Here is a 17,089-nt window from a genome sequence, read left to right on the forward strand (position 1 = left end):
AGTCAATGTCTGTGTCACAATCACAGAAATAGAAAATGTCCAGCTCTCTTAGAAGTTTGTCCTCTCACAAGCACAACCCTTTCTTTTCTCCAAAGTTACCACTACCCCGACTTTAACACTGGATTGCATCGCTAACATATACATATGGACCTGTCTCCCTTTGCTTGCCATTTTGTTTCTGTATTGCTGTATGGAACTGTAGTTCATTTATGTTCAGGGCTGCTATGTCTCATGCCAGGTTCCCAGGGCTGTGGCTGTTCTCGGTCCTTTTCATTTCCAAATCACTATGTGATTTCATTTGCATAAAGAACAAAACAGGCAAAAGTATAGAGTTTTATATGGATGGTTTGTTGGGCCCCTAAATTACATGAAAGGTTAATGACATGGCTTTTTCAGGATCCACATTTTACTTATTGTTGAACAAAGAAGCAAAACACAATATAATACAGTATGATCCCATGAAAACAAAAACATATCTTTGCACTTATGCAACTATACATTGTACATATTTAGCTGTTCAAATAATGCTAGAATTCTAGAAGCACCAAGCTTCTGCCAGTGGTTACCTATGGTATGTGGGAATGGGGCAGAGTGCAGGAGGGCGGGAAGGTCTGTGTTGCAGGGGAGGAGCTATGTGGGCTGATTTTACCTTCACATTTTACTTCTTCCTTTATTTGTATATAAATCTTTACAGTAAGAATTCTTTCTCTCTTTTTTTTTAAACAACATCAGTGAAAGGCATATTATCAAAAGAAGAAAGGAATGAGGATTTGCTTTGGGTGTGGCAGGCTCCCCACCCGGCTCTTGTCAGCTGTGCTCTGGTGGCTGCTGTCACCCTCCAGAGCACAGCAGAGCCAGCCCAAGGTGGTCCTAATCCTCTGCTTTGTTTAGGACACTTTAGTGGTACGTTTTCATCTCATGGAAGCGTGGCTTTAAACAGCAGTGCCCGAATTCAAGACACATTGATTGCAAGCAATTCTAAAAGTCAGGCTGCTTCCCCTGGAGACCGTGTGGGACACAGGGAAAATCCAGAGCAAAAGGAAAAGGCAACTGGTATCCCACATGCCCTGGGAACCAGATGGATTCCTGGCCTTCTCATCTCAAGAGAAATGGGGTGGGGGAGAGGCGATGGAACAAGGGGAAGGGGTGATTCATGGGCCAAGGGAGCCCTGCAGTGACCAGAAGCTTCCTTCCCTTCAGGCTTCAGCTCTACTGACCTCATGTCTCATCCTAGGCCTGCTTCTCAAGCTGCATCCACCGCAAGATCATCTGTTCAGTTAAGAGCAGTAGTTGCATGAAGTGTAATGATCTAGCGCTCATCATGTATGTGTCCATCATTGTGCTTGCAACAACCCCTTACAAGGGCTACTATTCTTGTCCTCATCTTAAAGTTGAGAAACAGAGGCCCACAGAAATGGCTGGAAGTGGCAATTAGAACCATCCATTCAGTCTGACTTCCCAGCCTACACTCTTAATTCTAAACTCTGAGGCAGGGCACTGTTATGAGGTGATTCCAGAGTGAGCGGGCAATGGGTTGGCCACCCAGTGCAAAAAGACATCCACTGGACTAGGTCAGTATCCATTGTGGCTCTGTCCCTTTACAAGCCCCTTCTGCCTTTTGAGCCTGGATATTCACATCTGTAAAATGGATCAAAACACTGTGGCACCCAATAAAAAGCCGCCATCATCATCATCACATTATCAGCTCTACTTGAACTAAGGCATTCCTTTCTCTCTTCTTCCTAATGAGCCGGAGTAGAGCCCTGAATGACTCCTATTGGAAACGAAGCACGATCTACCCAAGGCCTGCTCAGAGTGGTGAGCAGAAGGAGGTGGGAAGAAGGAGTCTTTATAGGTACTCCACTTTGCACCTGTCCTGCAAGGTGCCCAGAGAGGTGTCCCTTCTTTCCGTCCCCATGGCCACCTCTCTAGTTCAGGCCTTGTTCCTGGAAGGCTTCCTGACTCCAATCTATGCCCACATAACAACCACTGAGACCCCTGACTCCCCTGCTTAAGAACCTTCCCCATTTTCTTGGTGCAGCTTACTCCAACCTGGCCTTCTAAAGCAGCGGTCGCCAACCTCTCGGATCTCACGGACACCAGTAGTCCACAGACCACCGGTTGGCAACGCTGCTCCAAAGGTTTCCTTAAACCAGCAGTTACCAGCCTTTCGGACCTCAAGGACCACCAGTTGGCAACTGCTGTTCTAAGGAGTCACCGACTGCTCAAACACAGCCCTCTTCCTTCTCCGGAACACCCTGCTCTATGGCAGTTCTCCACCTTTCCAGCTTATGCTGATCCACTGGCCTGCAGTGCCTCCCCTGGAGCCGCACCCTCTTCCCTTAATCGACTCTCACTCCTCCTCTGAAGTCCTGTTCAGATCCTTTGGGAAGTATCCTGTAATTGATTTCCTCTCCCCCAGACACACCCAGAGTTTGAGATGCCCTCCCTTGTCTCACTACATTTTGTTCCTTAGGTGCTTTAGGCAAAATTAAGATAATTTACTGCTTTACACATCTGTCTTCCCTACTATCTTTTCCTACTCTAAGTCAGGGTCCGGACTCCTCTGCATGGAGCTTTCACAATGTCTAGCACATAGTAGGTGCTTGGTAAATGTTTGAGCATGAATAAAGACTAACTGCATCTCAGTTAAAGGAAAACCTTTCTAAACCCCATATTAGTGGACTACCAAACTTTGTGACCTTTGAGGCCATTTGCAGTAGGTTTTGTGTGTGAAGGCCCTTTGTAAACTGTGAAGTGCAGTCCACAAATCTTGGCTCCTGGTATTCCCCAGATTCTGAGACCGGGGACTGAAGGCTGGGGTTACAGGTCCTCAGACTCTGGGAGGTTGCGGACCCAGCCCTGGGCCACTCTGTTAAAGTTGGGTCTGAGGCGGAGGAGTTCCAAGCCACTGATGAGCTCTGGGAGAAAGGGGGTGCTTGCCCTGGACGTGGTCTCTCCCACCAGGAGTCCTCCAAAGGGCACGGGGGTCCTAGGGGAAGAAGAGAGCAGGAGAGGTGGGCTGGGAAGGAACAAGATGGCAGCACACTGACATGTGGGTCTGTGTGGGGCCTCTCTCTGCCTCTCTCCAGGACTCAGTTTCTCCTTCTGTACAGCAAGATTTTGCACTACTTTATATATATATATATATATATTTTACAGAGAGGAAGAGAGAGGGATAGAGAGTTAGAAACATTGATGAGAGAGAATCATCGATCAGCTGCCTCTTGCACACGCCCTACTGGGGATGTGCCCGCAACCAAGGTACATGCCCTTGACCGGAATTGAACCCGGGACCTTTCAGTCCGCAGGCCGACACTCTATCCACCGAGCCAAACTGGTTTCGGCAGGTTTTGCACTACCTTTAACAGGATCCTCTAGCTCTGCCCCTAGTTGGGATGGCTTATTGCTTAGAAATTGGAGCCAAGTTTTCAGAGTTGGGATTGGCTTGTCCTAAGCAGAACTCTAGGTTCCCCATAAGCAAGCTCCAGAAAGCAGCAGAGTTGGAACAGGGTGTTTCCTTTGTCTTTTCATTTCCCCTCAGAGAAACATGCCACAAACTGAAGTGAAAGGGGAGGACGAGCATTGAGAATCAGGGAAGTGCAGATTATAACAGACCTGGTTTCTAACCCATAAGACTGGCAAGAAGAAATGACTGGATAACGGGGCAGAGCTTCACTGAGATACTAATGTTTGGAGGGCACACTGGTGCTGCTCCCTCGGAGGATAGTTTAGCAGGATCATTTTAATCTGGAAATATGCAAATTCTGCCACCAGCAACACTACCTGTAAGCATATGGCTTCGGGAAGCACATGCACACACGCACAAGGAAGCAGATATGAGCAGGGATTAGTGACAAGCCATAAACAACCCAGGGTCCATTGGCAGAGGAACGGACACGACAGAAGTAGTGTAGTCACATGATGGAATATTATTCTGTAGCTCAAAAGGAATGAAAAGATCGATATAAAGTAGGGTAGATTTTAAAAGCATAATGTTGAGTGAAAACAAGAAGTTACAAAAAGAAATTCAAAGTATTAAAACATGTATACATATACAACAAGGCTATATCCCCTATAGGTATGTGGCTGCCCTTAGAAAATGTTCTGAAAACTTACACACCAACCTGACAACAGTGTTTGTTACCTTTGGGATCGAGGACAGTAAACAAAGGAACCCTTCTTTTGTAGTTGCATAATTAGTTTTTAAGAGAATGTAAGTATGTGACTTGAAAACTATTCTTTAATTCTAAGAGAAATAAAAAGCATTGATCATGTGCTGTTTTCTCCACAGGCTGGGCACAATGGGAAGAAGAGAGTGCTTGCCCCTAGGGTGGAAAGGCAAAACTTGGGTTAGGGCCTGGGTTCCAGCCAAGACTGGGTTTCTGCTTAGACTACCCCAGCTGTGGCAGCAACAGCCAGGCCCCCTGGGGGACAGGCTGGGATGTTTCCAAGCCAATGCAAGCCTCACAACTGGGCCCTTGACTAGGAGCCCAGAGACCTGGCTCCTGGGCACAGCTTGGCCACCAACACTGCTGTTCCTCTTCATTCTTCCTCGGTTGGTCCTTCTGTCCCAGAAGGACCCGGGTTCAGGGCTCCCTAAGACCCTGCTGCTGGTGAGAATGTGCCTGTCTTTCATACCCGAGGTTTAGATGGATGGGGCTGCAACCTGAGCTGGCCAGCTGGGAAGCTGGCTGTCAGGACTGAATGTCTACTGAGGGTTTTAAATAGCTGGGCAGGCAGGGTCTGACGGCCCCAGGAGGTGAGAGAGCACAGGCCTGGCTGGCGAGAGACCCCAGCACATCTGCCAATGGCTTGTGGCTCACACAGCACCGGTTTGGTAGAATTCTTTCCATCAAGGCCCTCCCTGACTTTAAGGGCAGTCACATGCCGCCTCAGCAGTCTCCTCTCAAAGCTCATCACCCCCAGTTCCTTCAGCTCTCCCTCAGAGGGCCTGGTCTCCAGGCCCTGGCACCACCCATCAATTTTTGTCAGACAGACATAGCCTCCACGTGTGGTCTGAGCAGATGCCAGAAGAGTTGGACTGGAGCCTCCTCTCTCCAGACCCTCCACTTTCACACTTACTGTGGTCCAAGCCAGAGGAGCGTTTTTCAGAAATAGCATCAGTCCGAGGAAGCCAATTGCAATTGAAATCCATCCCCTAGCCCAAGGTCTTCCTCCAGTGCCAAGCTCCTGTCTTGACCCCTATGATTTGTTTCTGAGCCCTTCGGGCAGAATGTTAAATATATCCTTTTATTCCCCATTAACTTTTCCAACTATCATTTCAACCTATAAATAATAATGATAATAATAGCAGCTCTTGTTTATTGAGAGCTTATTGCTTGCCAGAAACGTTGCCTATGGCTTCTTATGCTCTCCTCATAACAATCTTATGAAGTAGGTGCAATAATAGTCTCATTTTACAGATATTGAAATGGAGGCTCAGAGAGGTTAAGTCACTTTCCCAAGGTCACACAGCCAGGTAAGGAGTCTGCATTTAAGCCCACGTTGAGGCCCCATGCTGTAAACAGTACAAACCACTCCTCTGTGACCCTCATTTCTAGTGTCCAATGTCTCACTGCTACTCCCTGCTTTGGTGCAGCCTCAAAGCCACTTCCTAGGCATTGATGAAAATGAGGAACAGGCTGAGCTATGTAGGACTGGTGATATCTGGGGGCCCCACCCAGGAAGGACGTGCCAAAGAGGTGGCACACAGCAGTGATGGAGAACAAGAAACCAAGCTCTGGAGTCAGACAGCCCAGACTTGGACCTCAGCCCTGCCCTGCATGTCCTTGTTTTGGGACTTCGAGCCGGTTGCTGATATTTCTGAGCAGGTCTCTTCACAGGCAGAATAGGGAAAACTGTAGCACCAGCCGCACCCCGTTGTGGGGAGGATCCAATGAGATGTGTGGCACATTCCCTGTACATTTATTAAGGATGTACTATGTGCTGAGGCAGGAGTTCTATTCAGTTCTAGCAAGAGCTCAGTGAATGTTTATGACGTGTTCTAACATTCTACAGCTTGGCATGTAGAAAGTGCTCAGGAAATTCAGCTACTGCTGTGATTATGACTGGCACCTGTGCCCCCTCCCGCTCTCCCCAAGCTGCCCACCCTGCCTTACTTGTTGAAATTTCGATACTGCGCAGGGCTGGGAGTGTGACTTCGGCCATCGCTCTGGAAGTCCCGGTAGCTGACAAACTGCTGCCACGGGCAGTGGTAGCCCTTGGGGATGACCGTGTGGTTGAACTTCTCTGGCGGGATGCTCTTGAGTGGCTCGGCATAGCCTGGAGGTGAGCAGGGCATGTGGGTTCCCTTCTCCCTTGGGCCCCCACACCCACACCCACCTCAGAAAGGGTTGGGGGAGGGAAGTGTGTGTGGGGTGTGGCAGGGAGGGTGATGCCAAAAGTTGTTCCCTCAAAAGGTAACCTTCCCCATCCCTGGAAACAAGGAGGATTGGTGTAGGGCAATTACCAGTTGAGGTTCATCTTCTAATCTTGACTTGCTGTGTGATCTGGGGTGCATTGCTGCACCTCCTGGGTTAGGTCCATGGAGGGGTGTGTGTGTGTTTGGATAGGGAAGGGGGTGGATTGGACTAGATGCTCTGGGTTCTCTTCCTGCCCCATTGTGGAGCAGCATGCCCACGCTCTGATTTCTACCCCGTACCCCTGCCCTTCCTCTTTGGTCCAAATTGGGGAGGCCACTCACCTGGTGCCAGGGCGCTGGGGCTAGGGGTGCGCTGTACCCGGGAAGCTTCAGGCTGGGCGTCCTCAGGGTCCCCGGCTGGGAAGATGTGGAGCTCTGAGCGGCAGTTCTGCAACTCCGGGCTCATGGCAACCTGGGCAATGGATAGCCTTGACATTGCCAGACCCCGTCACCCAGCGTCCCCTCCTGTTGGGTCTCCCTCAATGCTCACTGTCCCTAGTTCCCCAGTTCCAAGTCACTGTCCCCTAGGTGCTCTTCTAGCCACTGTCGGGGAGTGGGAATGAGGGATGGGCAAGGGGCCAGGGATCACCCACCACAAACAAGGGGGGCACACAATCCTAGCACCCACCTCCTGGAGATATTGGGGAGGAGGGTATGAGTGAATTGTGCAATGCCCTAAATTCAGTGCCCAAGACAGAATAGTTGCTACTATAATATTAACCCTGGGCAAATAACCTCCCTAAACCTCAGTTTCCTCTCTGTGAAATGGAGATAATGATGATAATCTCACTTTTTGAGCGATAAATGAGCTGATAACATTTAAGTGCTTAGCTAGCGGTGTCTTAGATACATGGCAAAGGTGTTATCTTTATTATTCTGCCATAAAACTCCTCAGTTGCCTTCTGTCTCATCCAGAAATTGGGTGGAGCACAGATAAGCTGCCCTGTGTTCATTGGGGTGGCCGAAACTGCCCACTGCCTTTTTGAAGCCTGAGAATAAGCATCTTTGCCTCTTTTCTCTACCAGCTGCCTGGGCTGCTATCTTATCCTACTTCCAGTGGGAAGCAGAGAAAGGCATTCTGTGTTTTCCATCTTAGATCAGGTCGAATCTAAATGTAGCTTGCTGCAAATTCAGCCCAGCACACATGACTATTTTTCAGCACTATTTGTAGGAGCTGGAGCCCCTTCACTCTGCAGCTCCCCCTGCCCACTCCATGTTATATTTTGCTTTGGGAAAGAGATGTGCATTGAAGATGCAAAACTTCTAGGCTCACACTGCAAGGCAGGGCATCAGTCTGGTGGGAACGTCACAGCATTCTCTAGCTGGAGCTTGAGGGACTGCCCAGGTGCCAGAGGTCCTCTCCTGGCTATTTGGTTTTAGGCAAACCACTGGCCTTCTCTGGGCTTTAGTTTCCCCTCTGAGCACAATGCCGTCTTACCTCCCGCTGGCTGGCAGCAAGCTCAAAGGTGAATTTCTGCACACGGCGCTGTCTCTTCTGGAAGAGGAGGGATCCTCGGTTGTTGCGTAGCGATAGCTCCTCCATCATTAAGTCCTGGGGCACGCTCAGCTTCTTGCCCAGGTCCAGCAAAGGGGCTGTGGGGAGAGGCCAGGCCACTCAGAGACACTTCTAAGGAGATCTCCTCATGGCACGGCCCATGGTGTTGAGAATGCTGCCTTCTCCCCACACTTGCCAACACTGAGTGCATCATTCAGTGGACTCTGTCCACCTGGTGGGCAGAGATGACATCTCAGAGTTTAATTTGCATGTGTCTGACAGTGAAATGAGCATCGATTCAGATGTCCTTTGGCCATTTGTATTTACATATCCCATGGATTTCCTGTGCAGCTCTCTGCCAACAGTGATGGAGGTAGTGAGAAATGGTCAGGTCCTAGATATCTTTAAAGGTAATCCCTGGGTAAGGGATATGAAAGAGAGAGTAGAGAGGAGGGTGACGGCAGGCTTTCTGGCCTGAGTCACTGGAAGGTTGGAGCGGCCTCCCTGAGATGTGGAAGGTTCGGAGCAGGAGAAATTCAGTTTAAGATCTCCACCTTTTCAAGTGAGCAAATTTCTGTCTTATATAATGCTTACTCCATATTTAAGGCACCCTAATTTTCTTCAAAATTGGGCATATAAGGTTTAAAGAGACTTGTATGTATCCAGGTGGAGAGACTCGAGTTGATGGGAGGTAACTGACCTGAGATAAAGATTGATGCATAAGAAGAGAAATAAAGTGATGTCTAATTGAGACAATAGCCAGTTTATAGTCTGGGGCTCCAACATTTAGACTGAGGAATGACAGAGCCCTAGAGACGGTGAAGGGGAGAGCAGCCAGCGAGGCAGGAGGAAATCTAGAGCATGGTTGTCCTGGAAACCAAATTACTAAAGCATTTCAAGGAAGATGGGCTGATCAACAGTCAGATGCTGCTGATGTGTCAAGTAAGATGAGGGCTAAATTTACTATGATTATTTAGTAATGTGCAGTTAGTATTGGTGACCTTCACAGAAGCAGTTGCTGGGTGAAAGCCTTATTGGAGAGGGTTCAAGAGAAAATGGACAGAGGAACCGCTGGGCCACACCACGAGGAAGCAATGAGCCAAATCTAGGATGTGGAACATTCTACAGGGCAACTGGCCTGATTTCTTCAAAAGAGTGAGTGACATGGGAAAAAATAACGGGGGGAAAGGAGATTTAAGGGACATAGCAACCAAATAGAAACAATGGCCCTTATTTGAATCCTCATTATAACAAAGTAGAAGATTGGAGAAAGTTGACTATGGGACTGGTTATTAGACGTATTGCTAATTTTGTTCTGTGTGCTGATAACTTTGGTGTGTAAGGAAAAGTCCTTTTTATGATTTTTGTGCATTCAGAAGTATTTAGAGCATGAAGTGACACACTCTTCGGGATTTGCTTTGGATTCCAAGAATGAAAGGAGGGCCATGGGGATTTGCACTCTACTTTTATGTGTGTTTGGAAATTGGCTTGGTAAAATGTTAGAAGAGAAGAAGGGGATGAAAATAGAGACAACTGCTTTGAGGGAGCTGTGCTCTAGACCAGCGGTTGCCAACCTTTCTGACCTCACGGACCACTGGTGGTCCATGGACCACAGGTTGGTGACCGAAGATCTAGACCATGGTTGGAGGCAGCTGTGCAATCAAGAGGGGTTTCTTGTTTATTTGTTTGTTTCTAAAGAGGGAGAAATAACAGCATGTTTGTTAGTTGATGGGAAAATTTGACAGTGCAATAGAGAGAGTGGAGAATTACTGAAGAAATATCTGTCCTTGAGTAAGAGAGAGGGAGGGGAAGGCATCCGGTGCCCAACTAAAAGGGTTGGCTTCATACTAGCAAGAAGAGTTCATCCATCACATCGGGAAGAAAAACTGAGAACGTGGACATAGGCCAAGCAATGGACAAATGTGGAGGAGGTAGCGTGCAGCTGTTCTCTTCTGGTGACTTCACTTTTCTCAATGAAATAAGAAGGCATTGACTGAGAATGAAGATGGGGAAGGAGGCATTGGAGGTTTGAGAAGAGAGGGTGCCAAAGTTGTCTGAGAGTAGTGGGTGGGTGAGCGGGCCGGGGAGATGGATGTGGTCATCAGGCAGCACTGAGGCCAGTCAGGGGCTGTGACTCATTCCATTCAATGGACTCCTTCCTACAGAGCCTTTTTAAAAAGGAGGCTGATTTTTCCCTTCTTTCAGCAGATATAGAGAGAGCACCTTCTACACGTTAGGGGCATAAGGAAATTCATTGTAAGTTAAGTTAGAAGGGGGAAAAGTGTGTTTCAAAAGAATCTATAGTCTAAGGTCCCACTTGTACTATATTTAAAAAAATAAATATATGTTCATACATGCATTGAAAAATCTCCAAGGACATGCTGAATATTAGCAGTGATGACTTATGGGACATAGGAAGAAGGAGGGCTAGGAATGGTAATTGTTTGCACTGTTATTTTTTTAAAACAATAGAATGTATTGCACACTTAAAAATATAAAAAGAAAAAAGAAACAAAAACATAAAAAATAAATATATAACAAAGAGTCTCCTGACATATTCTCAAATATTATCCAGATGAACAGAGCTTAATATTTAAAAAAAAAAAAAAAGAAAAAAGCTATAGACAAAACCTATTAGACTAAGCAATTCTGGCATTCATTCTTGGGGAGAAAAATTGAATAAACATGCCCAAAGATATAAATACAAGAATTTTATTACAGTGAGGTTTCAAATTACGAAACCTGGGATCAGTCTGTGGTAGATGCTCCCAAAGTGCCCTTTATTGAGGTTGACAGCCCACAACTGCCGCCTTTACAGAGAACTGCCCAGGTGAACAGAAGGGTCATGGTCCTTGCTGAAGATGGGATGAATTCTGTGGCACCCTCAGGGTCAGACTGAATCTGGGCTACAGCTGAGCCCGCATCCTTGCTCAGCAGCTTCCCTTTTCCTGAGCGTGCAACCTCAATAAGTCACTTGCTCAAGAATCCTCGGCTCTTTTCCTAAAGGTCCCACCCTGAGACGAGCCTTCATGACACCATTTGAAGGTTTGAATGAGTATAAATACATATAACATATGGCATGCTAGGGAAGCAGGGGGAGGTGGTGAGGATGGAAAGGATTCTGTGGTATGCTGCTAAGTGAAAAGAAATTTAAGTTGAAGAGCATAGTGTATACTAGTAGTCTTTAGCCCATGTGTGTATATTTGCATTTATATAAATACGTTTATATATGAACAGAAAGAGGATCGACACAAATATTAGAACATTGGTTATCTCCAGATGGTTCTACTAGAAGGAACTTACACTTTCAAAGTCCTTCATGTCTATTTGGTCTGAATATTTTCTAAAATGATTAGAGGCCCGGTGCATGGATTTGTGCACTAGTGGGGTCCCTTGGCCTGGCCTGTGGGATCGGGCCAAAACCAGCTCCCCAACATCCCCCTAGGGGTCCTGGATTACAAGAGGGCAGTTCTTGGGTGACATAGTCTGGAATCAGTCTCCCTCCTCTCTGGTTCCAGGTGTATCATCCAAGAACCACAGCTGCCAAGTCACCGCAGCTCAGCAGCTCCTATGTTGAGTGTCTGCCCCTGGGTGGTCAGTGTGCATCATAGCTACCGGTCAGAGCATCTGCCCCTCGTGGTCATTGTGTGTCATAGCGACCAGCCAGTCGGCCAGTTGGCCGGTTGCTTAGGCTTTTATATATACACTGAGTGGCCAGATTATTATGATCTCTGAACGAATAATAATCTGGCCACTCAGTATATATCCTATATAATAAAAGGCTAATATGCAAATTGTCCTCTTGATCAGAGGTTTGACCAGCAGGTAGGCTGGCCAACCATCCATGTCCCTTCCCCTTGGCCAGGTTGGCCAGACCCCACCCATGCACAAATTCATGCACCAGGCCTCTAATACACACACACACACACACACACACACACACACACACACACACACTTGAGTGGCCAGATTATTATGCATTCAGAGATCATAATAATCTGGCCACTCAGTATATAGATTTGTTATTTGTGTAACTATATAGTAAAGAAGCAGATATGGAGTGAAATCTTGGTTATGTCACACATCTTGGTTATGTCACACATATAGTGTGACCATCTATCTCCTCTGGGCCTCAGTTTCTCATCTGCTGAATGGTGATAATAATGTCTAATTGACAGAGTTGTTGTAGAGTTTATGTAACGTAAAGCATCAAAGCTCTTAGCATAGTATCTGACACATGGTAAGCAGTAATGGTATTTTTATTATTCTTACTCTGCAATGGGTGTCTCTTGGTAGCAAAACCATGAGGTGGTTATGTTTTGTTTTGTTTTTACTTTATATTTTTCTTTAGTTTCAAAATTGTCAACATTTTACATATTTCCTGTCTGACATAAATGATGTGTGCCAATATTTGGGGTCAAATTAATTGCTTAGTTATAAGAAGAGAGAATGCATGGCCCTGTCCCCCTGGTTAGAGCACTAACAAACACTTCACAAAGTCTGTGTGTTTCAGCACATGAAATCATGGAATAAAAGAAAAACCTGACTCCCACAAAAGGAGGCAAGGACACACAAAACAGGTTAAAAGGACGACACATATGATTAAGTACTTCTTAGGAGGCAATACCTAGCAGTGGTCTTAGGCCAGGGTTTATCAGAGCTCAGCTCACTGTCAGTCTGCGTTGGAATAACCCAGGTGTTGTCTAAAAGGCAGTGCACGGCCCCTCCCCAGGTCCACTGAGTCAGAATCCCTGGGTGGATGCTGGCAATCTGCATTTTAACCAACACCATGCCACTATGATTAACATGAAAGTTTGAGAGGCCCGACTTAGTTGAATTTGTTTATAAAATTCTTGAAATGCTCTAAAGTAGGCCAAGTAAATAGACTATAAAATTATGCCAAGTGTTATAAAGTTAATAAACATGTATTTTAGATGATTTAGTCACTAGATGAGTCGGTTTTTAAGTGAAATGGTTTGAGTCCCAACTGGGTAGCCTTGCCCACCTGCACACTTTACCCCCAACCCCTGTCTCTAGCCATGGGGACTTCCTGCACACTTTACCCCCAAACCCTGTCTCTAGCCATGGGGACTTCCTGCACACTTTACCCCCAAACCCTGTCTCTAGCCATGGGGACTTCCTGCACACTTTACCCCCAACCCCTGTCTCTAGCCATGGGGACTTCCTGCACACTTTACTCCCAACCCCTGTCTCTAGCCATGGGGACTTGGTGAGATGCAGAGTTTCAACAAGCAAGGACAAGTGTGTGGGGAGCTTGGGGCTGCAGTTAAGGCTGGATCTGGGATCAGAGCCCACTGAGTTCCATTTGAGACTGAGGCAGGACTTAGCTGGGGCCAGGCTTGGTCTAGGGCGTGTAACTCCAGCTTCTGGATGTGAGGACAGCAGGGCAACGCCCTTCTCAATGCTTTGGGGAGCTTCCAGCCCAGGTGGCAGATTCCACAGGCTCTCCCTTGGGGCTGGCCTGGAACTCACACCTGTTTTTGTAGGCCTGGGGCCAGCAGGCCTGAGTGGCTGCAGTCTGGGACCAAGAAAGGATGGGGTCTGAGGAATGCACACAGGCTGGGTCCACCTTACCTGGTCCAGCTTGGTCCCCCATGGCAGCCATCTCTGGCTTCTTCTCCTCCTTGGGGATCATCCTGTAGATGAGATGATCCACAAATTGGCCAGACCGCCTCCATTGCCCTTCCAGGCCTCCTTCAAGTCCCTGGCCCACCCCAAGGTCTCAAGCAAGGGCTGTCTGAGCTGGGTGGGTCTCTACATACAGAGGAGGAGACTGAGGTCCAGGGAGAATGAGGGAGATGCTCAGTTCTTCCCATGCAGCTAGAGAAGCACTCTCTCTTTAGGGGGTCAACTCTGGGACATTAGGGGTGGGAGGTATGGGTCTCAAACTATTTTTATCCACTGATGTAGGTGAGCTCTGATCAGCGGCTGAAAGAAGCTGGAGGTTTACATCAGGGGGAAAAGGGGTATAGGTGGAGAGATAGGGGTAACACTGGGGTCTGCAAGGCTGGCCCTCCCCTCCTTTCCCTAGTACTTGGCCCTAAGACTTGAGGACACTGGCTGGTCCAAGGAAGCTGAGAAAACCATCACCCCCTCCTCTACCCTTATCCCAGAACTGACTTTCATGATGTTTCCTTTTATTTTAATAATGTTTTTATTTTAAAATTGCAATTGACATACAACATTATATTATAATAGTTTCAGGTGTGTGACATAGAGATCAGATATTTATATAACTTATAAAGTGATCACCTCAATAAGTCTGGTACCTCATGGTGCTCTCTTCTTTCTCACCCTTCTCTTTCTCCTCCTCCATCTAACCCCCCCTTCCCCCATTTGTATCTCATGACTTTCTAGGAAATTTGCAAATAAAATGAGGTTTAGAACGCCCCCTAAGCCCATGCAAGCCCCAAGTCCAAATCCCCGAACTTGCCCCCCAAAAGAGAAGGCAGATCCTTTGAACCCCTGACAGATTACACACCCCTGTGCCCCTCTGTTTTGCTTCCTGATTTTCCTATATTCCTTCTTTAGAAACACAATCTGCCTCCATTTGTACCCCCAAACCCACTCCCACTTAGGTCAGTGGTCACTGGTGGCTTGGCAGCTAATTGGTGTCTCTCACTCCCTCTGTAACTGTGAGCAAGTTGCTCTTCAGCTCTGTGACTCAGTTTCCCCCTCTGTAACATAAAAGGTTGGGCTAGATCATGGAGATTCATGGATGGGCTTCAAGAGCATTCACGAGCCCCCTAAAATGATACAAACATGAGCACGTCTGCGTGCATTTGGGTGAGGGTCACGAGATGATTGAGAGAGCTCCGGCTGTGACCAATGAGGACTCACATTCCGCAGACCTATTTCTTGATAATCACCCCCTTTTCAGAAATTCACAGACATTGGGAAGAGCCCCTCATTGTCCAGACAGGCACCCTGCTTCCCTCTACTCCCTAAAAATCTTGGAGTTCTGAGCAGAGCCATTAGCTATGCCCCACCATGAATCGTAGCTACCCCTTCCTCATTTAACCTAGAGTAACCTAGGCTTAGAATCCCTCCCTTCCCAAGTCAGGATTCAGGCTTCCACGAGGCCCCACACTCCCCAGACTCTGCAGGGCACTTCCTCTTCTTGGACAGGAAGGGGCTCTGGGAATTGGTTCATCTCCTCCACCCACTCCCCACAGCTCCTCACATCCCCTTAGGATCCTGGTACCTGAGAGCTGGGACCAGGTGGGCAGAGAGAATATCAGACTCTCAAGGTTAACACCTCTGTCGGGAAGCTGAAGGTTGAGTGGTCAGTGTCCGTGCAGCAGAAGGGCAGTCAGAGAGCTGAGTGCGTCTTGCAGCCAGCTCTGGCTTCAGCTGACGAGAATTGTTCCTGCCTTGTTGTGGCTCACAGCCTTATTTCGGGCTGCAACTGGATCCAGGGACAGATGCTAAAAGCACCAGGCCCCAGGGAAGACAGGTGCCCCAGCAGCAGGCCCTTGCCGACAGAAGGGTTTGCACAAACATGAACACACACACGTACACATGCACACACCAGAGTCACCTGGAAATGCTGAGAGTCAGTCTCCGGTCACTTGAGCTTGCTAATTGTATCCTTAGTGCCTAGAATGGAGCCTGATAGGATTGCCATAGATATATTTTGGATGGATGGATGGATGGATGGATGATGGATGAATTGTCCTTTAATATCTTTGTTTGACTTTTTCTTTCCTCTCTCCTCTTCTTCTTTCTGCCTCCTTCCTTCTCTCCCTCCCTCCAACTTCTCACATTCTCTGAGCCTCTATGGACTGTAAATAAACAAGGCAGACTCCGTGCTCAAGGAGCTCAGCCAGGCCCAAGCCAGACCTGTAAATAAGCCTCTGAGATGCATCATGGGAAATGCTCTGGGAGGGCACCGTCAGCTCAGCCTGGGGGTAGGGGAGGCTTCCCAGAGGAAGAGACATTTGAGCTGGGCCTTGAAGGCTGAGTGGGAGTACACTGGGCAGAGAGAGGACACAGGAATCGCAGGCAGAGGCCGGGTCATGTATAAAAATGGTAGGAGGTCGGCAAGCAGAGCCAGAACTGGGGGGTGGGGCAGTGCTGAGAGATGGGGAGACAGGTGGGCAGAGGCCAGATCACAGCAAGCTTTTCAAAAGGCAAGTGTGCTTTATAAAGAGCCGTGAAGAGTTTAAAGTGGTGGGATGGAGTGGTCAGATTGGCATTTTTCCAAAGATATCTCTGGCTGTCATGTGGAAAATGGGGAGGAAAGGGTCATACTGGAGGCAGGCCTTCACGATGGGGAGGGATGGGGATGGCTTAATGGGCAGTGACAGCGGGCATCCATAGGAGGAGAGGAACTTGAGGGGAATTTGGGGAATCACTAGGTCCTTGTGAGAAACAGAATGCAGGAGGTGAGGAGAGGGCAACTTCGGTGTCTCTGGCTTAGGTGACTGGGAAGGTAACCGGATTGGGTAGGAGGGATACTGCATTCAGGGAAGGGTCCAGCTAAAGAGAAACACTCTGGAAGGTTGGGAGCAGCAGGGTCTGAGCAGGGATATCTGTACCTGTGTGACAAACACTAAAGACAGATTTCTGACAACCTTCTTAGGAAGAAGCCTGGACTTTGCTGTGGATGGCCTGAGCGTGGCTTCCGCTACTTGGGTTCCTCCGCCCAGCCTCTGCAGGGCCTGAGCGTCCAGAAAGGAAGGTGAGGAATGTTCCTAGGGCAGGCATGGCCTCACCTGGGAGTGGAACCACAGTTCCCTTCTTTAGGCAAGGATGCCCCCATCAGGACAGGAGCACTCCTAATCGTTTGTCCTGCGCTCACTAGGATTGTCTGGACTTGAACATTACCTCCTGCTCTTGCCTGGAGCTCTGACCTGCTTCTGAGGAAGCAGCCCAGAGCACTGGGCCCTGCCCCAGCTTGGCCCTGCACACTCCAGTGACAGTGCCTGTGGTCAGGGCTGGGCAATACCACCCTGAGACATCAGCTAGCCCAGCTCATGCATTGCACAGACAGGGAAGCTGAGGCCTAAAGAGAAAGGAATGGGTTTACCCTGCGTCACCTAGCTAGTGACAATAGAACCAGGACTTCAACTTAGTGACATCTCCTATGGCCTGGAGTTTTTATGTTGTTCCCTCCCTCTTCTCATGGATGCTACTTCTCAAGTTCC

General features: G+C 48.0%; 1 protein-coding gene and 1 long non-coding RNA gene across 4 annotated transcripts; one reads left to right on the forward strand and one right to left on the reverse strand.

Annotated features, from left to right (window-relative positions):
• Positions 1 to 16,530, reverse strand: MYOZ3 (myozenin 3). Of its 3 annotated transcripts, none has more exons than XM_084884078.1 (6): positions 15,481 to 16,530; positions 13,515 to 13,576; positions 7,863 to 8,017; positions 6,707 to 6,781; positions 6,123 to 6,285; positions 1 to 2,992 (listed from the first exon to the last, which is right to left on the reverse strand). In XM_084884078.1, the coding sequence occupies exons 2-6, from the start codon at positions 13,573 to 13,575 to the stop codon at positions 2,646 to 2,648; spliced, it is 801 nt and encodes a 266-aa protein (XP_084740204.1). In that variant the 5' UTR covers position 13,576; positions 15,481 to 16,530; the 3' UTR covers positions 1 to 2,645. The 3 variants fall into 3 exon arrangements, with proteins under 3 accessions (XP_084740204.1, XP_084740206.1, XP_084740205.1); XM_084884080.1 differs by having other exon boundaries at positions 6,707 to 6,836; XM_084884079.1 differs by having other exon boundaries at positions 6,707 to 6,836; positions 15,145 to 16,530.
• LOC311622763 lies at positions 6,158 to 16,623 on the forward strand. Its single transcript, XR_014795021.1, has 3 exons — positions 6,158 to 6,291; positions 8,929 to 9,074; positions 16,525 to 16,623. It is a non-coding gene; the product is annotated as an uncharacterized lncRNA (long non-coding RNA).
• The last annotated feature ends 466 nt before the right edge of the window (positions 16,624 to 17,089 follow it).

This window comes from Pipistrellus hanaki (genome assembly GCF_964339955.1).
Source record: "Pipistrellus hanaki genome assembly, chromosome: 5".
In the NCBI taxonomy this organism is placed as follows: domain Eukaryota; kingdom Metazoa; phylum Chordata; class Mammalia; order Chiroptera; family Vespertilionidae; genus Pipistrellus; species Pipistrellus hanaki.